Here is a 22,527-nt window from a genome sequence, read left to right on the forward strand (position 1 = left end):
GCGGGCTTAGCACCGTAAGCGCGCGACGCTTTCTCGCCTCGACATACGTCACCCGTCACTCTCTCACAGTACTGTACAGAAAGAGACAGATGATTTCTCTCGCGCATTCCTATGCTTCTAACCTTTTCTGTCACTCAGAACCGTTATTTGCTACAACGAGAAAAAGAGCGGGAGAGCGGATGCGCGGCGGATTTGACTTAGCAACACGGAATTTGATCTTTGCGGCCGTTTTTGCAAAGAGTAATACCATGTGGTAGACCATGTGTATAATGTGGGCAGACCAAAAGGCGCGCGTGGTAAAACGTGATTGATTGTTTATTAAGCGCGGCAGCACACAACCCTAATCCATACATTAACTCCCGTACGTAATCCCCAATGGGGAGGGCAGAGTCACAAGTAATCAGAACTTTCAGTTACAAAGTATTCAGATTTATAATGATGAATTAAAGTGATAAGGGTACAGTAAAACATGTTATTTTCTCTTTGAATACAGCCTATTAGAAAATATGCATACTTATCCATCATGTTAGAAATGCCCATCCATCAGATTTTACAATATGATGCACATTTGACATTTCTTAGATATGACTATCTAAGAAATCTTTTAAAGACTTAACATTTATTTCTGATAGGTTTTAGGGAAAAGTTTCAAGAGCAAATACATTGTAATTTCATATTATTTATTTTAAACTAAAAATTAACAATAAATACAACTATCTGCAAGTACCTACATACATTACTTGTGTTGAAATGGTTTTTTTCTTGTAATGGAAAACTCTTCTCTTGTGTGGTAAGGTGCATAAGGGTCGTCCACATAGTACTTGGGTTTCTTCCAGAATTTTGTTACCATTTTGTCAAGGAGAGTAGTCTGGGTAGAGTTGACTAACAAGTGTTGCCTTAGACGCCTTTGTCGGGCCCCAGACTTAGTCCACAGCCTCTTCTTTCTTCCTACTCTAGGTCGAATCCACGCTCCCCAATCCAATCTGTAGAATCTCCGAATAACTGCCTTCACAGTCTTCCTTTTCCCTTTCTTCAAACTGAATTTAGTAACAGTCCTTGACGGCACCGGGACAATATTTCTCGATATATCCAATATCTGTTTGTTATTCACCAAAGAACTAGAAACTCCAACCTCGGGAATTGCATTGCAGCCTATTTTATTCAAAGTATTAAAACCTCTGTGGTCATTGCGAATGATCCTGGCTGCATTGAAATATGGGATCGAAAGAGGTCGTATGCTGCGAACAGCTGAAAAAGAAATGAATTAACCTCAAAACACGGACTTTATAAACATAACAGTGTAGTATTGTTACGTAACAAAAAAGTGCACAATAACTATTGGTTGTAGTAAAACATTAAATTATAGCAAAAATAACATAAAACTCAAGTGAAAAACAGTGAAATTATACCTAAAACAGCACAGCGAAACATTTCAATTTTTGACTTTATTTTTTTTCTTTCTGCCAATGATGCTCCTTGGATATCCAATTTTTTACCATGGAGGTTTTACCGGTTGATAACCGGTTTTTGAATTACAAGTCGCGGTACTTCACTCAGGTTCAAAATTCTATTGTTTGTGGTTAACCATCTTTAGTCTCTGGATTTTGACAGCCCAAGTGGAAAGAGATTCGTGCCGAAAATGTACAGATTTTCATCAAATATATCCAAAACTCACTTAGTTTTGGTAAGTAGATGACTATTTCTAAATGCTTTGTCAATTTCATATATAAAAATAGGCCCTATTTTTTACGAAAACGATAAGTGAAAAGTTTTTAAACTGCCTCTTCTTCCTATTGTTTTGATGATTTTACCAGCTGTTTTGGGCTAAAAATAGACGAAATAGCTTCAGAGTTTCCTTCTGAATCTTTCTGTTTGATGCTGCGACCAAAAGATTAAAGATATTAAAGAATAATGGATATTAACGAGCCTTACATAACAATCGATGGATGTCATTTTCTATAATAACCTAAAATATTTGAATATACTACACAGCCTAGGTAAAAATCTGCTGCAAGGTCAAGGTTGATATTAGTTAACATTAAATTGACATAGTCTGATAAATCACTAATTGATAAAATACATTATTATCTAAACAACAATTTGATACTAAACCAGTAAGAAATAACAGTTCTGTACCTATGGACTTTACTGCCAAAATTAAATTAGTATTTGTCCTGAACAATATACTTAATGGGTAGATAAGTTCAAGAGATATGTCGATTGATGCAGCTGCACAAATAAAATATAATTATACTTATTCTGTTAAAGCTATATGTGGTCATTTTAATGTATAATTTGTTGTGATGTCATGAACACACTCTTCGCTAAAAAAAGGAAATTGTGTAATATTTTTTTTACCAAAATAAATGATTATGACTATGATTTGCTAATTTGTTGATTTAAAAACAAAAAGGTTCACCTCACCTTCTTTATGCTTTGTAATTATAAAATATGTAATTATTATAATATATAAATAAAAACAAACAGCTTATCATTGGTGATATTTCTTCTATCTTTTATCTTTTTGTTTGCATTGATAACAAAAGCTGCAAAAGTGAGATACCTATTCTAGCCATAACATTCTATAAAAAAAAACATGTTTGATAATAACATTTTTTTTAAAGTTATGCTGATACAGTATCAAGGCTGCTTACATCACTTATATGATGTAATAATGTATTTAATAAATAATCCAGTATAGTGTACTGCCAAACTACTGTGTTGTCTTCAAACAGCAATCTGTTTAAAATAGGCTTTACATAAACAGTAGAATTGTACTGTATTCATGTGTTATGTTATGTCTGATTGTTGAAATTTTAGTTCTGTGCAATAAAGTATATTTGATTTGATTTGATTAGAAAGATCAACTAAGTAGAGATGACTAAGATACATGCTTTCATCAGTTGTTGTTTCTTGTTTTGTATATTTGTATTGTATTGTATTGTTTACAGCTGCCCATCTGCTAACTAATAGTATGGGGCAAAGTCTCTATTCATAAATATGACCATTTTAAATTGTAATCTCAATTTAGTGACATCTTAACGAAAACTTTGAGGTCTGGTTCAAACCATGATTCTGAGTTGATATACAGTGGAAATTTCCATTATAAAATTCATATGTTTTATTGTGCTTTTTTAATTATTTTCAGTTCTATAGTTTTGTGATGGAAAATTGTACTTAATATTTTTATTAACTTAAAATAATAAGCTGAATCATCCCCATTAGGTTAGGATAAAGAAGCGAATCTTTCGGTCCTTAGCAAACTCATCCCTCGCTATGTGGCACACATCTTTGGTGGAAAAATAGTATGATTAATTTGTTGCTGTTACTTTATTATATATATGTTTTACTTTGTTGTAGTTTATTATATTATAAACTAGCTATTACCCACGACTTCTTTTGCGTGAAGCACTACAATTAGAACTGTAGAAGTTTCATACTAACTTTTGGTTTTTACCTCCTTTGGTGTAGAATTTCGCAAAATCCCGTCGTAATGAGCACTTCGATTCCAAAAACGAACCTCCATACAAAACTTGAGACCCCTAGCACTTGTTTCTGAGATTTCGTGATGAGTGAGTCAATTACATACATTTTGCTTTTATATTATACATATATTTATAATTTTGTCACTTTCAGGTCCGAAAAAAGCTAAGCGACGGATCATGCGCGGCCCTGGTGGTGATGAGGGCGCCGGTGCGGGGGTACGCGAAGGACACCTTCTCGGAGACATGTCCGCCGGCCACACCTCCACCAAAGTCCCGCAAGCTGCTATATGGAGCCATCGGCGCCACGCTGCTTACAGGCGCTGCTGTGGTTTATGCTAAGTATGTTCACAACTTAACAGGCTCTTTCGGCTGGTAATTAGAACATTGGGTTTACGATCTGGAGGACCGGGTTCGATTCCCCAGGTGAGATTGGTGCTTCAGTGTCTGCTGGAACCAGCATTATTGTGGCCTTGGAGTCACTCTCATCTCATCCTGCTTTAAATAAACTCGTAAGACCGAATGTCCTATTAAAATCCAAACCCCATTGTTTAACTACTGTCACCAAATTGACACTATCAAGTGTCATACCACTACACGAAGTAACCCATAAACTGTTCACTCCAGACATAGCCCGGAGACGCGCAACTGGCTGGAGTCCAACGCCCCCTGGGCCAACAACTTCGTGGCCCTGGTCTACCAGGAGAACACCACCTATGTTCAGTTCACCATCGACCAGGTCTCCAGAATGTCCAAGGCTCTCACTACATTCCTTTTCGGAAAGGTAAGTTATTAAACCTGGGGGCACAAAGCGAAGTGCAAGTGCAGGGCACTACCTACCATTTGGTCTACCAGGAGAACACCACCTATGTTCAGTTCACCATCGACCAGGTCTCCAGAATGTCCAAGGCTCTCACTACATTCCTTTTCGGAAAGGTAAGTTATTAAACCTGGGGGCACAAAGCGAAGTGCAAGTGCAGGGCACTACCTACCATTTTTCGAAATGCTTCGTCTATTTTTGAACCTTTATAACTCAGGTTTGGTACATGCCCTAACTATACAAACCCTAAATTCACAAACTTTTTACGTAAAATATGTCGCCTAGCTATTTCGCTACTATCACATGAGCGTAAGGTGAAGAAACTATTTCGCTACCGTTACCATGGGCGTCAGGGAACTAAATTCACTATATATTGGTGCTAATTCCTGTAGATACCATCTACATTTACCCCCTCCGGTTGATTGAGGGGAGGCCTGTGCCCAGCAGTGGGACGTATATAGGCAGTTTATGTTTATGTACCATCTAATTTTATATTAAGTTATACCTGTCATTTTCTATTCTGACGAAAAGGAAAAGGACGCGTTATCGACACGCATAAAATTTATGGAACACACGTCGATTTTCGGCAGAAATTTAAGAATCCCTCCCAAAATTTTATATTGGCCAATAACCCGACAGAATTAAGTGTGCACACGTCATACCGATTGCATATTAGCGAGATGCCTATTTTATTCGCCCGGGTTCTGGTTCCGGGCCCTTTCCTTGTCGGCGGAGAAGAAAATGATATTCGAAAGCAGGAATCGGGGTCATTCTCATTCTGTTATATTATAGTTAATGTAGTATTATTGGAATGTGTCCGCGTGATTTAATATGCTGCGAACGCAATGTCTCAACTCAGAATACACTGGTGAAGCAAGCTATGCCATAATCGAATAAAAAAAAAATTGTTATTGTAGCTCTTATTTATCATATACCCTCAAAATGCTTTTGTACGTATACTTAGTTTTTAAGTTCTCAAGTAAGTGAATTTGTATTCTTATTGAGAATAAAGATTTCTTTAAACCTATTAACACAGGCGAACGAAATCTTTAAGATTGAGATCATTGAAATGATTTATATAATAAATAACTTTTTAATTTCGTTGCAAGCAGCTGAAACCCAAGGTAGGATATAATACTTAAAATATTATAATATTAGAGTTGTTACGTTTCAAAGGTGGAGCGCCAGTTGGATTGAGAAGCACGCCGCTGCTGTACGGTTACGAGCATTAATATGTATACACTTTGGTACCATGTCACATTAACTTTTTTGACAAAGTAAACTGTAAGTCTCACTAAATGTCAAATATGTTAGTGCGACAGAGTCCTAAAGTGGGTACATTATATTGCTCATGACTACTACAAAATCAGTGACTAAACTTAAATGTTTACAGATAACTACTATTTTTTCTAGAGTTCCAGTAGACTCAAGATATGGTTAATAATGTTTTCAGGAGGGTGTTTCACCAATGGACTTCCAGCAGAGATCTGAACAAGACATCGAGAAGGATGCAGAGATCGGGTTCCAGCCAAAAGAATATTCTTGTAAGTTGTTTTTTGTCTTTACTGGTTAACTTGTTATAGAGAAAATATAGGTTGTTTGCTACAACCTAATACAACCAAAATACGAATATTTGGTAGTGACATTTTTTACTGAGACAAAGGAAAAGTATACATACAAGTAGCCATACAAGTACGTATAGGTGTTAGTGACACCGTAATGAATACTGAGGGGGATGATTCAGACCATGATTCTGAGTTGATATCAAGTGATATCAGAAATTAATAATTTAAAAATAAGTAAAAGTAGTTTGACAGAATACTAGGATAGTGTTCTCCTTTTTATGAGAACGTACATAAATTCACGCCTATTTCCCACCGGGGTAAGCAGAGAGTGGAAGTCATTTGCTTCGATCCTGACATACTTCTCTTGCTTCCCTTTTTAGAAATAAGGTTTAAATTTCTTATTATTGTCACTCCTTTCTGATAGCATTTCAAATAAGTGTAATTTTCAATGCATGTTTGTTTTTCTCATTGTCAACTAAATCCCCCATACCATAATTATGACATTGGTACTAATATACATGTTCAAATATTAACAATGGTGTGTACTAACAATTGTTTAACAGTGCCCGTACCAACCCTGGAACCATTGTATGTGGAAGAGAAGGTCATTGGCACTCCAGAAGTTGAACACGAAGGTAGGTAATAATTGTTGTAACAGATAAAACTTGTATCGTGTTGGTTGTGGGGTGGATAACCAACCTCATCAACCTTGGTGTCAGGGTTATTATTGAGCTGCCAAAGGCCCCTGACACACTTCATGCTAACCGGGACCATCGATTTAAAGTGCCTTTCGATGCGACTGAGACCACTTTCCATAATAACTATTCAACTATACATGGTGGCCCAGAAGTTCACGTTCAAAATGAAAAATTGGATAGAAGGGCTCATTAGCTACCCCCATGTATGTTCAGCGATTATTTATGGTTTAGGAGACCCATTATGTACTTTTTTCTAGATTTTCTACCTTACTTCAAAAATAATAATTTTGTCCCTATCCCTTTCTTAATAATTCTTTTATTTTACTTTATAACTATGCCTAAGGATGTGTACCGCTAAGTGAAAAAATAAAAACAGTCAAATCAAAGATAAAAAATAATAATATTGGAAGTCAAAGTGAGAATTCGACCAAAATTGTTACACTTGTTAAAATTTCGCCGAAGAATAATAAACACATGAGATTGACATGGACCCTGAAAGTATTGCTAAAAACTGCTCCATTTAATTTTTCTTTTAATTAATTTCAATCACTGGCATGTCTATTGCGAGGTATTGTTAACAAAAATCACATCACATGACTCATGTAACAACAACATACTTAGGTAAATAATAGCCGGGAGTGACTGCTTAACGTGCCCTCCGAAGCACGGATCATCTTACTTTTAGAAAAGGGCAAACTCGTCCCTGGGCCCAGTTTAAGACTGGGACGAGATGTCCCCTAAGCCTGATCACCTTGCAAATTCCTAACCCTGCAAATTAGGGATCACAAAATGATTTTTGTGGTACATCCCCACTTGGATTCGAACCCGAGACCTCCGGAACGTGAGCCCTATGCCCAACCACATTATATTATTATAGTTTAGACCGAACGTGAAATTGTTGAAGTCAACTAGCTTATTCCCGTACACGAGAAATGAGTATAAAATAACTCTTTATGAGGAGCTCGGTGGCCCAGCGGTAAACGCGCTCGGTCTGAGATTGTTGAAGTTAAGTAACTTTCGCAAAGGCCGGTCATAGTTTGGCTGACCACAAAAAAAAAATCATCTCGAGCTCCTCCGTGCTTCGGAAGGCACGTTAAGCTGTTGGTCCCGGCTGCATTAGCAGTCGTTAATAACCATCAATCCGCACTGGGCCCGCGTGATGCTCTAAGGCCCGACCTCCCTATCCATCCATAGAGAAGGCCCGTGCCCCAGCAGTGGGGACGTTAATGGGCTGATGATGATGAACTCTTTATTACCTCATTAATATTTTTTTATTCTACAGCAACTCTGGTACAAACGGAAAAGTGCGACCCGCACTCACCGCCCAAGACGAACATCACCAAGGACATCCTAATTCTCGAGCAAGACATGCACGAGAACACGAAGATAGCCATAGACAATTATAAGGCCGCGCTCAAACTGTGCACCGCCTACAACAAGACACTCCACAGGGTAAGATTATTATTCTTATGTCGCCATTTTATATTTTTATTTATTTAATACTAACAACGGTCTCCCCGTCGGTTTAAACCGCGATACCGGACATGCACTAATGAGTTATTAATTTATCTTAAGTGCAATTTTCACTAATACAGTTGGCTCGACCATTATAGGCGGCGATACGTTGGTCTGACAGAAAGTTCGGTGAGGTTTTGGTGCTTAGTTCATCTTGCAACGGATGTATCTCTGACTACATTCAGAAATCAGAATCATTTATTCAACGTAATTATCATGGATAAACTTGTTGAAGGTCAATGTAACATTTTTGAATTTACGTCATTTCGCAAGGTGTTACGGCTGAGGAGAAGAAATGACAAGAAACTGCAACAGCAACACATCTCTTAAACCAATAAGGGTACATTACAAGTTATTTAATAACTAGAGGAATACATTCAATACCGGACATTTTTATCATTTAGGTAATCATTAATCTTATAATAAGCTTTTTTACATAAAGTAAGCTTCACGTGAGTTTTAAATTTATTCTCTGACAAATTTAAAACATTAATTGGGATATAATCATGAATTGTTTTAAGTTTACGCGGTTATTATCATAATTAAAGCACATAATAACGGGTTCTCCCAGGGAGTCTCATATCCCCATTTAAACGCGGTAAGAACCCGTTATTATGTGCTTTAATTATAATCATGAACTTATTTAATAGTTATCATGAACCCTATTGTTGTATCGTTTTAGATAGTGGAGTTCCCATACGAGGATCTAGACAAGAAATGTTTCGCGAAACTAAAAGGACTGAGGGCTGAGCGAGACAAAACTATCGCTACGGCTAAAGCGGCGTCTACTAAGGCTAAATGTGCTTTAGGTAAGTCTTTTAATCATACAGAGATAATTTTTAAAATACTGTATATATATGTGTGTGTGTGTCAAATTGGAGATGTCCTTAGAAAAGGTTTAATACGATCTACTCGACTACGACCCTGATTGTCAACAATATAAAAATACGGCCTTCAAAAAGTTACTTTCATATCAAACTTGTTCTCAAAATCTTAAGGTAGTAGTAGGTAGGTGGGTGGGGTTGCCCGTTGACCTAGAATCTCGAAATTTGGCAAAGGAAGGTCACATAATCAATATATAAGTTTATGTTTTTTGACTACATTGGAGATGTCTTTAGAAAAGGTTTAGTACGATCTACTCTGAATCGGCGTGCGTGTATGAAGCGATTGATGAATGTGGAGGAAGCAATAGAAGTGTGTCAGGATCGAAGCAAATGGAATTCTATAGTCTCTGCTTACCCCGGTGGGAAATAGGCGTGAGTTTATGTATGTATGTATATGTGTGTGTGACGTCTGACACCATACGATTAAAGACTAAAGTAAGACCGACGGGAAGGTGAGGTAAACCTAGCTCAGCCGCTTAGAGCGGAGAGTTGCCATATGTAGTATTATTCCTTATTCTATATTAGGGTTCACAAGCCATGCCGCGTAGTCCAGTTGGTAGAACGCTTGCCTCTTACTTTGAGGTCGCAGGGTCGAATCCAGCACAGGCCTAAACCAATGATTGTCGAATTCATAAATGTTTATCATGCGCTCAGCGGTGAAGGAAAACATCGATGATGTTAGGGTGGGTTGTTGGTTTTCTTTTTGTTTTGTTTTTTTTTCTGTGTATTGATTTACGTGTGGTTTCTGTCCTGTGTTGAATGTAATGTACCTGTCAGTCTGTGTCTGTGGTGTCCGGAAGTAATAAATCTTTCTTTCTTTCAAAATAGCTTATACTATGTAAAACATTCCACAGAGACCCTCGATCGAATGATAGAGAAAAACAACATCGCGGCTCCTCCGGAGAACGTAACGCAAACGAAGAGGTACATCAAGTTGTTCAGGAACGACCTCACCGTGGCCGAGGACGCGGTCCGCGATGAACTCACGAAGGCTGTCATCAGCGACAAGTATTGGGACAGGGTGAGTCTTGTCATGCTAACAATTATACCAGGGTGTTAGTGACACCGTAACGAAAACTTCGAGGGATGATTTGAGTTGATAACTCAGAACTGAATCGTATCTCAAAGTTTTCGTTACAAGTGGAATTTTGCGTAGCAAAAGTATTAATCTGAAAAATAAACACTAATATGTTGTTGAATTTTCCGACAGGAGATTCCACTTGATATTAACTCAGAATCATGGTAAGGTTAAGGTTAAGCCTAAGGTTTTCGTTACCTGTGCGTACTTATCGTCACTGAGGGGAATGATTCAGCTCACTATTCTGAGTTAATATCAAGTGGAATTTTGCATCGCAAAAAGGGTAAACCAGCCCAATATAGATTAGGTACGAGTAACATACCTCCGAATCGCATTTCTCGATAATGTGGGTCTCCTCACGACATGAAAAAGATCCAAAAAGATCCTGGGTTCCGACATGAAAAAAGAATCCAAAAGGATCCTTTTTCATGTCGGAACCCAATTTTTCACGAAAAAAATATATGAAAGTTCGCCACCAAACTTGGCACATTTTGATATTCACCCTTTTCCTTCACCGATGGGCACGTGATAATCATTTATGATCCAAACATGAATTCGAAAATCATTGGATTTAAATAATTGGGAAAATCAAGCTTTATTTCAACTGCGAGTATGACTAGACTTTATTCCATGCTTATTTTCGTTCACCGATGCTGTCTACTGTAATATGTTGATTTACTTACTAGTTCTAAACGTGTCATTTCCAGGTAGAAGCAGCCCGTATGGCATACAAGGAAGAGCTGGAGATGCTGTTCCCAGGCCTCGACCTGTGCTCGCGACAGCTCGAGTTCCGCGGAGACGTGGACCTTTTACTGCTGTACACTATGAACCAGGTTAGTTGTGTACAATGTCGGGTCATTTATGTACAATATCAGGTCATATTTTATGTACTATATTAGATTATTTTTGTACAATATCAAAGGTCATTTATGCACAATATTAGATCATTTTTGTACAATATCAGGTCATTTATGTACAATATTTGATCGTAATATTCATTTATTAATATAATATTAATATATAATATTGAATGTGGATTTTCAGATCCAATACCTACAGAATCAATTGGCTGAGAACCAGACGATTAGAGAACACAAAATCAACAAAGCTATCGAATGTAAGTAACCATCCTACTTTATGTGCCTCATTGTATTGTTTTCTGGTAATAAAAACATTTTCCATTTTCAAATAACAAAGTTTTCTTTGGAAATCAGCATAATTAAAACAATAAGTATAACTCAAGGAGATTCGCCCAATCCCGTCAATCTCGAATGGGATCTCGTCATCCCGTCATTGCATTCCCTAGTGGTCACTATCGAGCCGCCAAAGGCCCCTGACTCATGTAACGACTACATACTTAAGTAAATAGTAGCCAGGACCGACTGCTTAACTTGCCTTCCGAAGCAGGGAAATAAAAAACAAATAGATGTTCCCACCGGGATTCGAAGCCAAAGTCTCCGCATCTTGAGTCCGACGCTCAACCACTGGGCTGTTATTTTCGAATTTATTTAGTTAAATTTTAAATTTATTTTAAATTTTGCTCAGGTCGCGACGAGAAGGCTATAATCGAAGCCAAGGTGGAAGACATGATCAGAAAGGAGAGACTTACGAAGGACCTCGAGTTCCAGAAGAAGGTGAGTAAATTCAGATCGACATAACGCCCGCGAACCACTCTTCTTCTATCGTGTGAGTTGTGAGGTGAATTACCAAGGTGAGGTGGATTATTATTGAGCCGCCAAAGGCCCCTGTCATGGCTCATCTAACGATTAATTAACTAACATCAGTAAGTAGTAACCAGCATTAACGGTTTCACGTGCTTTCCGAAGCACGGACCATCTTACTTTCGGACAATCGGCCTGTAATGTCCTAACCAAACCAGGGATCACAAGGTGGTTTTTGTGGTATGTCCACACCAGGATTTGAACCCGGGAAATCCGGATCATGAGCCCAACGCTTAACCACCGGACCCCGGACACTCCATACAAAAATGACGTTCTTATCATGTACTGCCTAACGCGTAAGTACGAGCGAGAGAGACGATCCGCGCGCGCTCTCTTACTTAACGGCTTACAGCTATTTAGACTAGAGTGAGACACAGCGGTGGGTGAGGTAACTCTTATCTCGACACTGTATAATAAAACAGAAATACGTCGGTAATTTCCATAATTTTGAAAATTGGATCAATTCTCATAATGGATAACACTCAAAATGGCATAAGTAGTAAATTTTGACCGTTTGAGGATATCACATACATAAATAAACTCACAACTTTCCCACTGGGGTAAGCAGAGACTATTATTTATTATTATTTTACTTTAGTTTATTTAGGAAATAAACAATTGTGTTTTATAACAGATTTAAATAACATTGTTTTAAGTTTACGCGGTTATTATCATAATTAAAGCACATAATAACGGGTTCTTACCGCGTTTAAATGGGGATATGAGACTCCCGATATTTCGACACTGTTGCAAGTGCCATGATCACGGGATGACTGATGACTCCACTCCAATCTCATCAGTCATCCCGTGATCATGGCACTTGCAACAGTGTCGAAATATCGGGAGTCTCATATCCCCATTTAAACGCGGTAAGAACCCGTTATTATGTGTTTTAATTAAGATTTAAATAAGTACATATAAGTAGCTTAACAACAAAACAGTTTCCACAGATAATTCATAAATCCTTTATGGAATTATACAATTTGTAATATAAGAAACTAAACAGAGTTATTTTAAAGTTACTATGGAATCCATTTGCTTCGATCCTGGCACACTGTAGTACGCCAATAATTCTTTTCCCATTATGGTAAAGACGTATAGACACTTATTTACATTTTCAGACTTTGGAAATCAATGCGGAAGCCAAGAAGAAGATGAAGGAAGAGCTCGCGAGGCAGTTTGAGATTCAAGAGGAGATTACGCGCACGCGGCTGGCAAGGAAAGAGGCCGAGGTAATTGAAAGTTTAACTCAAAAATATCTTTATCGATCAGGTAACATAGTTACACTTTGAATCGTCAATTTCTAACATAAATATATTTTTGGTGCAACGTCTCATCCGCCTAAAACTATTGCAGTGTCTCACTTCTGTATAGCCGAAGAAAAGTATCTGCAAGAATACCTTAGCACAAACCTCTAAACATTCTTAAAAAAAAAAAAAACTGTGATGCGTGTTGCTGGCCGTGGGTTAGTTTATGACCGTGTTATGTGAATTTTTGTTTTATCAATTCATTGAGAAGACGTCGTTTGTTTTTGCTGGCAAATCGAAGCCGACGACACTCGAGGCTGGTCACACACACATTTTCTGTATTCGGGCTATTATCTCGTCTTCGGAGGTCCGTCAAACCTCCAGAAGGAGTTTGACCATTAATTTTGTTTATACAAGCTTTTTCTTCTCAAAATAAACTGAATGAAACGGGAATATTGCGTAGCATCTGCGGTGTTACGCCGAGTGATAAGAGTGAGAAATAGTGTGATAAGACGGAGATGTGGTGTAAAAGACGATATAGTGACTAAGATTGAGAAGAGAATGTTAGGTTGGTTTGAACACGTAGAGCGGATGAAGGATAATAGAATTGCAAAAGCGGTATATAAAGCGAAAGTTGATGGTAGGGCTGGCAGAGGAAGACCGAGAAGGACTTAAGAAGCGATTGATGAATGTGGAGGAAGCAAGAGAAGTGTGTCAGGATCGAAGGAAATGGAATTCTATAGTCTCTGCTTACCCTGGTGGGAAATAGGCGTGAGTTTATGTATGTATGTATGTATGAAACGGGAATCATACATGTGTTTCAATCTGAATATAGGCGTTCAGAGGAGTGGTGATGAATTTAGTGGCAGTGTAGGGGTACTTCAGGCACATATTTGATTGTATTATAGAACTACTACGTCATTCATTGCTTTTTGAGTTCCTTAAACACTTTTAAAAAGTATAATTGAAAACGGTGGTGTTTTGTCTCACCAGATAATGGGCAAGTTCAATCGCCAAGTATCGGAGTTGGTGGAGAAGGAGCGAGTGATCTTCAAGAAAGAACTCGCGGCCATGGCCGGCAAGCTGAAAGCAATCGAACAGACCCTAAAACGTAAGTAAATGTATGAAATGACAATATTGATTTTATTGTGTTTGTAGCATAGACATTGCATACCAGCGAGATGCCTATTTTAATCGCCCGGGTCAATCATTCGTTTTAAAATTAATTTGTTGACAATCATCCGTCCCTTTCCTTTTCGGCGGATAAGAAAATGACGGGTATAACTTAAAATAAAATTAGGAGGTGTCTGCAGGAATCGGGGCCAATCTCTGTAAAAAAATGACCGCGGCGCATCATGCCACTAACGACGGCGTGTAACGGCACTGTACAACTGATATTGCACTTTATTAAAACTGCCATAATATTTTCATTTCTGAGAACAAACTTATACCCTTTTTTAGAAAAAAATCTTAGCGAATGTGAATCTGTTTATAGTAATATTTCACGGCCTCCGTGGTTTAGTGGTTAGTGTTGTGTTAACGATCTGGAGGTCTTGGTTCGATTCGAAATCGTCGAAATCACTTTGTGCACATTTGTGGACATTTCAGGCTTGAATCACCTGATTGTCCGTAAAAGTAACCTCGATTACTTTCAACTTTAGACTAAAGTAGTCCCGGTAAAAATTGAGTCCACGATTTGACATAACATTAGCAATTCATCTAAAAAAAGCATTATTGCAAATTGTCATTTGCGCAAATAAAAGTGCGTAATGTCAACAACTCAAATAGCAATATTGTTTTTTTTTAGATGAATTGCTTCGATGTGGCCTTTTTAACCCCCTGTCCCCCCCGTAGAGCGAGCGGCGGCGGAGGCGGAGGCCCGCCGCTCGCAGTCCATCTGGGCGGCCGCGGAGGCGCTACTGGCGGCCACGCGCCGCGCCTCCTCCGAGACCAAGATCGACAACGAACTGCGCGCCTTAGAGAAGGCAGGTACGTATCACCTTACTAGCCAACCTTTTTTTTTGATGTGACTTATTGTAGATTTGCCGCAGATGGCATTAACTACTTGACCGGTCTACTAGCCACCACACCAAGGACATAAAATAAGGGATAATAAATACTACGTATAGAACGGCAACTCTCCGCTCCCCACCAGCGGTTGAGCTAGGTTTACCTTACCCCCCTTAGTTTGTGCCGAGGTTTTTCTTGCAGCTTCTTTTCCCCAGCTATATAAAAGTTGTGAGGACTTGCAGCAGTTTTAGGCGGATGAGACGTTCGTTCGTAAAAAATGCGATTTAAAGTGTAACTATGTTACGTATTGAATAAAGGTATTTTTGAATTTGAATTTTGTCTTCAATCGTATGGTCGTCAGACATCACATACACAGATGCGCGTGTACGATAACCTCGTAAGATCAAAAACACATACAAAAACATAAATTTTATAATTATGACAACTAATGGTTCATAATTTCACCACTGTTTACAAATAATTCGCTGGGCTCAGTGACTGCACTTTTGCTCTTTAATTGTGCCTCTGACTACCCCAATTGGGATATAGCCGCGAAATTATATTATGCATTTCTCTACAGGCGAGGGTGACAAACTAGTGCAGACAATACTTAAAGGAATCCCTCCGGAAGTACGAGACAAGGGTATCTCTACTGAGAAGTCTCTCAGGGACAGATTCGAAGTGGTAAGTAGTTAACATAACAGACATAAAATGTTTTGGTATCACGGAAATTTTCACCAATAACAAGCAACATTCTTGAGTTATTTTACTTCTGTGTTGAATGTGTAAAGGGAAGCAATACATCTAAAAAAGCATTATTGCTATTTGACACTTACTTAAAAAAAAGAGACAGAAAAAAGAAGAGAGAGAGGCTGGAAGAAGACAAGGAGGAAACCACTGCTCTATTTTTCCCTAAAAAGTAACATGGAGAGGAATGCTATACCGACAAGAGCGTGGCTCTTACATTAGTGATGTGACACTTATATCACGTGGTTTCAGGATTTGTGCCCGATTAATGGCCATGGAGCCTTAAACATGGGGCTTAAACATACCTGGTGTGGAGTGGGCGTGTATATAGACACTGTACAGTCATGAGCAATATAATGTACCCACTTTAGGACTTTGTCGCACTAACATATATTTGTCATTTAGTGAGACTTGTCAAAAACATCATGTAACATGGCACCAAAGTGCATATTGATGCTCGTGGCCGTACACCTCTGCCTACTCCTTTGGGGTTTCAGGCGTGATGCTAATGTTGTGATTTCAGTTGGAACAGACAGCGATGAAAGTAGCGCTGATCGGGCGGGAGGGCGCGTCCCTTCCCATGTACTTCATTTCCTGGCTGCAGTCCAAACTCCTCTTCCAGAAGGTAAGCACGCGTTAGGCTGTAAACCCCTGAAACGAGCCGAACCTCGATAAGGTTGCGTGGTTTTAATAGAGTTCCTTTGATCAGCATCTGGATGTAATATGATATCCAGGGACTGAAGACTAATTAAGTGGGCCCAGTTTGGTTAAAAATGTGGGTAGAAAATATTTCTACGTCAAAACGGTGGACATCTGGACCACTTTAATTATTTGTCCTTTCTAAAATGATTAATTATTCACAGTTGGCTGAAATCCCGAGAGACGAACTCGACAATCTGCCCACCGACTTCAGCAAACTGGACACCTTCGACATCATCCACAGAGCGAGGTTTGTCACTTAATTTGTTCACACGTTTGTGAAATTCTCATATTGTATTTACCGTGTCCGCCTAACGTATAAGTGTGCGGCACGCTGGGTGGTGAGGATATGGTATCCCGACGTGCCGGCAGAGTGGGGGAGTGATTGGTGATAACGATGATAAATTAGAAGCAAGCAGCAAGCAGGAATATATACAGTTTATGAAAAACACTTCACAAACAGGATAGGAATATACATAGTTCACAATATACACACTTCATAAAAGAATCAAGAATTAGAGGGCATGGCCCCAAACAGTAAAATGCACTTGTGTTGTTTTAATGAAGGTTGGGGATGCAGTGAGTCAAAAGAGTGTAAAATGAAAGGAAATGCGGAATGGAATGAGAATTTCGTAATTTAAAATGATGACGGTCAGAACGATAGGCCAGTATGTGTAGAGTTTGTACTCTGCTACAAGTGCAAGCGTGTCAGATAGGCCATGCTCCTAACTCCATAGCGGCTGTCGGCCAGTTAGACTAAAGTGAGATCCAGAGGGGGTGAGGTAAATCTGGCACGGCGCTCGACACGAATTGGTGCTGGGCGGGCAGTTATCGTTGTGCATTGTATGCCGCAAGCACACCCCGGATACTGCATCTTTACCGTGTACCGCCTATACTAAGCCGCCTACCCCTACGTCTAAGTGCGAGCGAGAAAAACAATCCGCGCTCCCTCTTACTCCTTTAGCGGCTTATGGTCATTTAGACTAAAGTAAAACTCAGACGTGAAGTCGGCGCCCGACTGTACGTAGTAGGTATTATTCTTTATCTTATGTTAAAGTATAATAAAAGCTCTTACATATTTCGACGTCCTGATCAACACGTCCGGCAATGATAGTTCTGTTCCGATGAGATACAGTGTGATCGTCGGCGTCGGAGAGGTCAACACCTGATACGAATCGGTGCGGGGTGGAGGGGTGCTGTTGCATACGTAGTCTTACCGTGTATGGTGTTGGCAGGTACCACATGGACAACGGCGACCTGCCGGCGGCGCTGCGCTACGTGAACCTGCTGCAGGGCGCGGCGCGCGCCGCGGCGGCGTGCTGGGCGGGCGCGGCGCGCGCGCACCTCGAGGTGCGGCAGGCGGCCGAGGCCGTCATGGCGCACGCCTCGCTCTCCGGCATGCTCTACCTGTGAGCCGCCGGCCCGCCCGGCTGTACCGCGCCCGCCCTGCGCTCCTGAACCAGACCTACGAAAACATAACTTATCAACCCACTGTGCGAATGACAGATACAACGCTCTCGATAGAGAATTACGGCATCGAGAACCGGCTATATCTAACCTCTAATCTACCAAGATACTTATATGACCCATCGTGTCTACGAAAATCCCAATCCCGAATATAACATATAACTTACATAGTACACAGAAAGCGGGCGTCCGATACATGTCGCTTACTTAATATGTCAAAGTAGCATTTCCAATTGGAATAGTAAGGAGGTACATCCATCGCAAAATAAACTAAGTACCCACACTTCACTAAGCTTTCTGTTAGACCACGTGATATGTCAAAATGTACCGCGCGTGTAAAAATAGCTACTACGCATCGTAATGTTGTTTTTATCGATTTTTGAAGAGAACCCAAAAATCCGGTTCATGATTTTTGAAACCGGTTTTTCCCGCTACCCGAACCGGAAATTTTCGGTTCCAAAAAAACTGGTTCCGATGCCGTAGAGAGAATAGGGTTGTGCCGCTCGCAGCGCAACTACCGACAGGCACGGTATAGCACGAACTTGCTGATTATAAATTTACAGTTTATACACGTGAGCTGACACAATTTTGCACGGATTTCTATGTAATGATTAAGTCAAATTTTTATATACTCTCGTTAACACAAAGATTACACTTAGAAACATATTGTGAGTACGAGGTCCTTCTACCATAAATGGTCCTTCTACCTTTGTCCCATACAAATGTATAGACTTTTTAACTGATGAATTATGTGCATGTATACATAGATACATTATGATCTCGCCCATATTTCTATAAGGATGAGCAGTTATCGATCCAACACAGCCACTCCTGACTTTCGTGCCACCGAAGTGACAAATGCACCCAAGTTCATTTGTCCCTTCGGTGGCATGTTACCTAACTAATTAATCTAGTTTTCCCATCGGGTTGGAAAGGCAGATAACAGTCGCTGCTTCATACAACCAACCTTCAATAAGTTGTTGGTATGTTCTAAATCAATCCTTGCAATCCCAAATATTGTCTGAACCAATATTTAACTATCATTTCTATTATATGAGGTCGGCACAGTATGTCTTCCATACTGTAAAGGGATTTTGGAAACAATCACACCACAAATCCTGCCTTTATCCTGCCAGTTCGGTAATGAAGGACTTTTCAGCTTACGTTTTTTGAAAATCACATAGATGGCGTTGTACAGTTTAGAAAGTTGTATTGTTATAAACCATAGCCTGTTTTTGTTATTGTGTCCGTCCGACAGGCAAAGGAAACATAACCAATACGGCCAGTAAACCATAGCCTAAAAATGAATACATACATACATACATACATAAACTCACGCCCGTAATCCCTAATGGGGTGGGCAGAGCCACAAGTAATCAAAGACAACTTGCAGCCACTGTTGATACGATGTCGTAAGGATTACGGGCGTGAGTTTATGTATGTATGTATGTACTACCTATTTATGAGTGCGCCTTTTCCTATTTGTAGACACACTGAGTCCAGAGACCTTTGGTCCAAAGAGGCCGTGTATACATAAAAACATGGTTTAAAAGTTAAAACCATCTGACATAAGTATAACAAAATCGTCACATTATTTATATGTAACACAATACTAAGTATTTTAGGTTTTAAATAAACATTCAGTACGAGATTAAGAATAATGATATCAACAGACACAGCGGTGTTGGGGCTGGCACGCGCACGGCGCAACAGAGACGCACAGCGCTTACGCGTGATCGCGTGGAAGTCGTGGTAGTCGTTTTGTCAGCATTCTAAACTGAACAACGCCAGCCATGTGATTTTCAAAGAACTTCATCTGGAAAGGAGGGACTTTTTCAATCGACGTTTCCCAAACACATGATAGATAGAGTTGTTCACTTTTAACGTGATAATTAACTACATACATACATAAACTCACGCCCGTAATCCCTAATGGGGTGGGCAGAGCCACAAGTACTCAAAGACAACTTGCAGCCACTGTTGATACGAAGTCCTAAGATGAATTATGATGAACCTTATGGTGATAAGGGATCAGCCTATCGCCCATAACATTAGCCCGTCATTTAGAGGACACAATAAATAATTAATGATAATTATCTAATTATTCAAAAATGTAATGTAAAGCAGAAGCATAATATAAAATTTATTGTTGCTTGATATTTGGATCACATTATTTATAGGATGATGTGACTACATATATTGCTTCTCTTTATTTTGATCAAAATAATAATGGGTGGAAGTTTTAATTGTACCTTGGTGTAATAAAAAGGGTCATCAATTATACCCGTAAACAAAGATAAGCGATGCATATGTCTGTTATTCATGAAATTAGAAGTTTAAAAGAAGAAAAAACTTAACAACGCCATCTACCGTGTTTTTGGGGAACGCCGATTGGAAAGTCACTCGCCCTCAATAATCAGTGAAAGCATAGAGATCCGTTAAAATTGTCAAAACTACTAGCTTACTTACGAAACTATATTGAAGATAATTTTGTCATCTGTCACTAATATAAGTCTGTTTAAATTATTGAATGTTTGTCTGACAATGGTAACTTTTGGAGTTGACTGTAACTATTGTAAGAAACTTTGAAATATCAGTATAAAAATTCTGTTTCAAGTCTTTAATTTTTGTTTTAGTAGCGATTTATAACATTAACTTGGAAACATTCACAACTTGCGCTAATTATTAATTAGTATATCTGTGTTCAATCGACTAAAGTGTTTTCAGTATGGAAATTAAACGAAAACTTCGTATATTTCGAGCGAAAGGATTTAAATTGGTTTTTATTACTGAGCATAGCAAGATTGAAACTAAAATCTCTAGAATAAATTGAAATGAACCTATGTGTGCTATTTAGCGTATATGCAGGAATTTAAACGTTTCTTGAAAGCTGTTCTGTTAGCTAGTCGCTTCGAAATCTGTATGTAAATATGATAAACAGATAGCTAATACCTCAACCTTGTTAAACAGAGGATGCGCGACCACTATAAAACAATAGGCTATACGAAAATAGTTTGTAAACCTAAAATGTTCTTTCAACTCAACTAATTATTCCAGTTCTAATTCAATTTATTTTCTCCTTTTATTTTCCCTTTTGTTAAAATTTTTGCTTGTATGTTTTCGATTTTCAATCATAGTTAGCAATAGCTATCAACAGATGGCGCCACTGAAACGTGAGGTCTGTCAAAGTTAATAAATTGTTGGTGCAACACTGTTGTTATATTAATAAGCCATTCGAATTTGTCTCATCACTCTTTATAATATGACTTTTATAAGCTTGGCACCAAAAGTGTATTTTTTTTATAAGATAATGGGAATGGGCACATTGTATAACTTTTTGACGTAAATAGAACATACATAAATTCCCAATTATTAGCGTGAAAATTCCCCGTTTGTTTGGATAAAAATATTGAGTATTTTTTTTGCACAAAAATATCTGCATTTAAGTGTCTGAATTGTTGATGTTTAAAATTATTCGTGCCAGTGACAGAACACCATGGAGAACGATACGAAATTCTTTAATTTTAGTTATTTATGTAAATAGGAAATAAAGAAATATTGTAAAATGTAATTTAAATTAAAGAATGATTTTTATTTCAATTTTGTGTTTTACTCTGTATAATCTTGTCTCAAAGGGCTGTCCTCATACATCGGAGAATACGCTTCCATCAAAGCGAAGAGGAGACGAGCAACGCAGAGAAGTGAGGAATCAACCAATCACAGCGGGCGAGAGAGATCACTCCCTTCACGGTGATTGGTCAATTCCGCTTGTAACCGCTCGCCTCCTCTCCTGTCAGCTATGTGTCTACACTCAGCGGGATCCCCTGTCTGGGAGACATAAGAGTGATGCAGAGAATTAGATCTGGATTTGTTCTACTGAATTATGCTGAAAACAGAATTTGTTCCGTTAAAAAAACGGAAATACAAAGTTTTATAACCGACCTCCAGCCAGCGGGATATTTACCAAAGTTAAGTCTGATGAAGTATAAATTGGTATTAACTTTTAGATCTGTATTTATTCTATTCAACAAAACAAAAAAAATACTTCTGAAATCCTTACTTTCGTCCCCACTGCTGGAGCACGGGCCTTCCCTATGGATGGATAAGGAGATCGGGCCTTAAACCATCACGCGGGCCCAGTGCGAATTGATGGTTATTAACGACTGCTAATGCAGCCGGGACCAACGGCTTAACGTGCCTTCCGAAGCACGGAGGCGCTCGAGATTAAAACTTTTTTTTTGTGGTCACCCATCCTATGACCGGCCATTGCGGAAGTTGCTTTACTTCAACAATCGCAGACCGAGCGCGTTTACCGCTGCGCCCGCGCCACCGAGTTCCACGTCACATTATATTTTTGTATGATTGTGTACCCCGAGCAATGAAAAAATAGGTAATTATCACGTTAACGTAGAACGTAGCCTGGAAAGTCACTGTAACAGACGCTATTTTCTGTAAGTAAGTGAAATCTCTTTTTATTAAATCCTAATATACCTACCAGAACACTGGGAGCCTGGGACATAGATACTCTTCTTGATTTATTTTTCTATGAAATGTCTTTATTTCCACCGTCAAATTTGAAGTGTCAAAACATTTA

The 22,527-nt window shown here is 38.9% G+C and overlaps 2 protein-coding genes across 3 annotated transcripts; one reads left to right on the top strand and one right to left on the bottom strand.

Annotated features, from left to right (window-relative positions):
• Positions 1-663: 663 nt before the first annotated feature.
• Positions 664-1,494, bottom strand: LOC126377229 (39S ribosomal protein L35, mitochondrial). The gene is made up of 2 exons (XM_050024933.1): positions 1,410-1,494; positions 664-1,248 (listed from the first exon to the last, which is right to left on the bottom strand). The coding sequence occupies exons 1-2, from the start codon at positions 1,429-1,431 to the stop codon at positions 737-739; spliced, it is 534 nt and encodes a 177-aa protein (XP_049880890.1). The 5' UTR covers positions 1,432-1,494; the 3' UTR covers positions 664-736.
• Positions 1,495-1,594: 100 nt separating this feature from the next.
• On the top strand, positions 1,595-21,533 carry LOC126377030 (MICOS complex subunit Mic60). Of its 2 annotated transcripts, XM_050024645.1 has the most exons (18): positions 1,595-1,684; positions 3,637-3,824; positions 4,110-4,266; positions 5,756-5,846; positions 6,431-6,502; positions 7,848-8,017; positions 8,763-8,889; positions 9,819-9,985; positions 10,750-10,875; positions 11,087-11,159; positions 11,588-11,676; positions 12,885-12,995; positions 14,004-14,121; positions 14,865-14,999; positions 15,601-15,704; positions 16,291-16,392; positions 16,631-16,716; positions 17,702-21,533. In XM_050024645.1, exons 1-18 carry the CDS (start codon positions 1,640-1,642, stop codon positions 17,877-17,879), a joined length of 2,139 nt encoding a protein of 712 aa, XP_049880602.1. In that variant the 5' UTR covers positions 1,595-1,639; the 3' UTR covers positions 17,880-21,533. The 2 variants fall into 2 exon arrangements, with proteins under 2 accessions (XP_049880602.1, XP_049880603.1); XM_050024646.1 differs by lacking the exon at positions 6,431-6,502.
• The last annotated feature ends 994 nt before the right edge of the window (positions 21,534-22,527 follow it).

Source organism: Pectinophora gossypiella, chromosome 22 (genome assembly GCF_024362695.1).
Source record: "Pectinophora gossypiella chromosome 22, ilPecGoss1.1, whole genome shotgun sequence".
NCBI classification, from domain to species: domain Eukaryota; kingdom Metazoa; phylum Arthropoda; class Insecta; order Lepidoptera; family Gelechiidae; genus Pectinophora; species Pectinophora gossypiella.